The sequence below is a fragment of the Cariama cristata genome, unplaced genomic scaffold, assembly GCF_000690535.1.
Source record: "Cariama cristata isolate BGI_N322 unplaced genomic scaffold, ASM69053v1 scaffold26941, whole genome shotgun sequence".
Taxonomy (NCBI): domain Eukaryota; kingdom Metazoa; phylum Chordata; class Aves; order Cariamiformes; family Cariamidae; genus Cariama; species Cariama cristata.
The window spans coordinates 1-3,336 of NW_009599072.1; the positions used below are offsets into that span (position 1 = coordinate 1).

The window sequence follows — 3,336 nt, forward strand, 5'->3', positions numbered from 1 at the left end:
GCGAGCCAGGGAGGTGCCGGCGAAGGCGTCGGTGGGCAGGGTGCGGAGCAAGTTGTCGTTGAGGAAGAGAAGCTTCAGGTTGGGCATGAGGCTGAAGGCCGCCGGCTGGATTTCCCTGATCAGGTTGTACTCGAAGTACAGGTAATGCAAACTCTGCAGGCCCCGGAACATGCCCGGGGTGAGCCGCTCGATGTCGTTGCCGTTCAGGTACAGGCTCTTGAGATTGGGCAGGTTGATAAAAGCCCCGTCCTGCACGTAGGAGATCCGGTTGTTCCCTAGGTGTAAGAGATCCAAGGAGGAAAAATTCCAGAAATCGGAGCGGTAGATTTTCTGGATCAAATTCCAGCTCAGGTACCGCTTCTTGGCGTTGAGCGGTAGATTTTCTGGATCAAATTCCCGCTCAGGTACAGCTTCTTGGCGTTCAAGGGCCTGGGCAGGAGCTCGGAGATGTTGTGAAACCCTCGCTCCTTGCAGTTGACCGTCAGGCCCAGGTCGTTGATGTGCAAACTGCAAGAGCACCCGGTAGGGCAGATGATGGGGATGGGGGGCCGGGTCTGGTAGGCAGCCACAGGGGGTTGGTTCGGCCCAGGGTACAGGCCGCGGGGTGTCGGGGGAGGCCGGGGCGCCCTGGGCTGCTTGGTGGGTTTGGGCTGCTTGTTGGATGTTTTGTACTCAACAGAGGAAGCGGTGAAATGGAAGGAGGACAGCATGGAGGAAGGCTTCGTAGGCCACGCATTCTCCTTGCTGGACGACAGCTGGGGGATGCCCAGGCTGGCTTCCACCTCGGAGTCGGACAGCATGGGACAGAGCTTACTTCTTTTGATTTCCCGCAGGTCCTTCCCGTGGAAGTGGAAGGGGGTCTCGCAGGTGATGTCCCCCACCAGGGCGGTGTAGGGGATGCGCTCCAGCCAGCTCTTCAGCTGCACGATCTCACACGTACAGTTCCACGGGTTCTCCTCCAGCTGGATCTCCATCAGGCTCCTGCCAATATGGTCCAACATCCCGCGGTACGAAAGGACTTTTAGCCGGTTCCCGCGCAGGTCCAAGTGGGTTAAGGACACGGACTTAAATAAATTGGTGGGAAGCATGGGGATAAGATTGTCATTAAGGATAAGGACCCTCAATTTACTCAGGTTTCGAAATGCCCCGCTTTCAATCCGTTTAATGACATTGTAATCTGCCTGCAGATATTCCAGACTTTCCAAACCCAGGAAAGTGTCGTTTCTGAAAATGTCCAATTTGTTTTCGTGCAAATACAACCTCTTCAGAACTCGGAGCCCGTTAAAAGCCCCCGTCTGAATGTCCTGCAGTGCATTGTTCCCAAGGTTAATAGACACAGCGTTGTTCAAGTGAAGAAAACTGTTGGTGTACAATTTCCTCATGGAATTCCTCTGCAGATAAAGTTTAAAAGGTCTCGACCACGACTCTGTTATCTGACTAACATTTATAAATCCTTTGTTGTCGCAATGTATATGGAAAAGGCTCTCCTTCACTTCACAGTAACATGGATCAAAGCAGGGCTCATCGAGTTCCTCCGAGTCCTCTATCAAGGGAATTGGTGTAGTCCATGCTAGAGCAATTGTGCTTAGAAGAATTATCCACAACATCCTTCCTTTATGAAGCGTCTCTGCCGTGGAAGGTTTCATCGTTTGTTGATGTTTACAAAACTGCAAGGGGAAGAAAAATGCAGATTTCAGTATTTCTGTCCTGCCCCGCTCCTTTTACTAAGCCCCTACCTGCTAGACTTGTGTCAGGCTCCTGGAAAGTTCAGCAATTGTTGGGCAGACGTTCGCAACCAACTCTAGGGGTGTCGGATGGAAGAGCCTTGCCCTGATTTATACTTAAGAGATGTTAGAAGGTTTAATCACGCGATATCGGCCTCCCTTATCCCCCCTTCCCCCCTCCCCTTTGCTAAATGCCACCTATAAAGAGGACAGCACATGCAGACCCACACAGCAACATGAGCACGCAGGCTGAACGTGTTGCGTCTTTACATGTTTTCCGCCGTAGGACCAGCGTTCAGAACTACACGTATTTCATACTTGTTTGCAATTTTAGCTTTGTAGCCATCATAGCCCGCATTGACTACAGGGGGAAATACCAGTGGGTAGATTTCTCCAGTGTCGCACTACATCTTTCACACATGCAAACTCCCGAAGTTATTGAATCTCAATCCTTGAATCTCTCTCCCTCCCGGCTCAATGTATTCCATACGTAAGTTCAAAGGAATGTGCAAGGTTTGCTGATGTCCCTGGCAAAACGGTTCCCTTCGGAAATCCCCACGCTATCTTTAAAACAGTGAATGGTTAACAACCCTGATTTTAAAGAAAATCTTCCCCTTTCAAACGCGCCGATGAATTAATGCAACTGGTATATTATCAGATAAATACATATTAGTCATTTTAGCTGATTAAAGCGTTTAGAGATGATTAATCTTTCTAAAGCACATGCCCATGCGATCAGCAGATCTAAAGGGAAGTGACAGCTGAAGAGGCACCTAGGATTGAAACGCTCAGCCTGCCTCGGATTAGGGTATTCTGCGCCCCCAGGACCAAGCAGGAGACCCGGTTAAAAAGCTGAAAGTGGAAGAAAAAAATACCTTGACACTTACCAGCCGGTAAATTATCTATCCTACTATATACGTTTCCAAATGAAGACACCATTCTTCTCCAATCAGATGAATACAATACTGTACTAATGAGATGCAGCTCCTTCAACATATGGTTTCACCCTTCCTTTCACCAGATATTTTAAATGTATGGGCACAGAGAAATGCTAAGGATGGTAATAATAACGGCGGTGATGCAGCCTTCCTTGAATCACTGAAATGCCCATTAGAATTATTCAGAGCGATCGTTGCTTTTAGTCTTAATCTTTCAATAGAAAAGGTCCTTTTTGCCTTCCTCGTGTAAGAACTAGAAAATTTTGCCCCCCATCCACAAACTTAAGAGCAGAAAGATGCATTTAGGGGAGAGAAATGCCAGAGGAACAGAAATCCTTAGGATCAACTTGCAAATGAAACCCTCCCCTGTGGGAAAGAGGAGATGGTTGAAAGCATGAAAAGAGAAATATCCTCTGCAATTAAAACCAGCGTCTAATTGGGAAGAAGGGAGAGAGATGAGAGCTATATTGCAGTATCAGTCTCTCTGTCTCCTTTGCAAAATATTAGCCACTTAAGTTCTTTCTCTTCTGCAAGGGCTGTAATAAAAAATAAAAAAAAAATAAAGAGGATTATTATATCTTCTTTTTGGAAGAGGGGGTGTCTTTGACCCTAGGCGGAAACAAAAGGATCCAGAAAGGTTGTACTTACCGGTTTGCAGGAGAGATTTTAGCACA

At 47.8% G+C, this 3,336-nt stretch overlaps 1 protein-coding gene across 1 annotated transcript; it reads right to left on the reverse strand.

The window, feature by feature from the left end:
* Positions 1–6: 6 nt before the first annotated feature.
* On the reverse strand, positions 7–3,336 carry SLITRK3 (SLIT and NTRK-like family, member 3; the record flags this gene model as incomplete). The annotated part of the gene is made up of 4 exons (XM_009709561.1): positions 3,311–3,336; positions 2,612–2,822; positions 425–1,667; positions 7–371 (listed from the first exon to the last, which is right to left on the reverse strand). Coding segments are annotated over exons 3-4 (1,587 nt in total), but the record flags the coding sequence as incomplete, so codon positions are not given.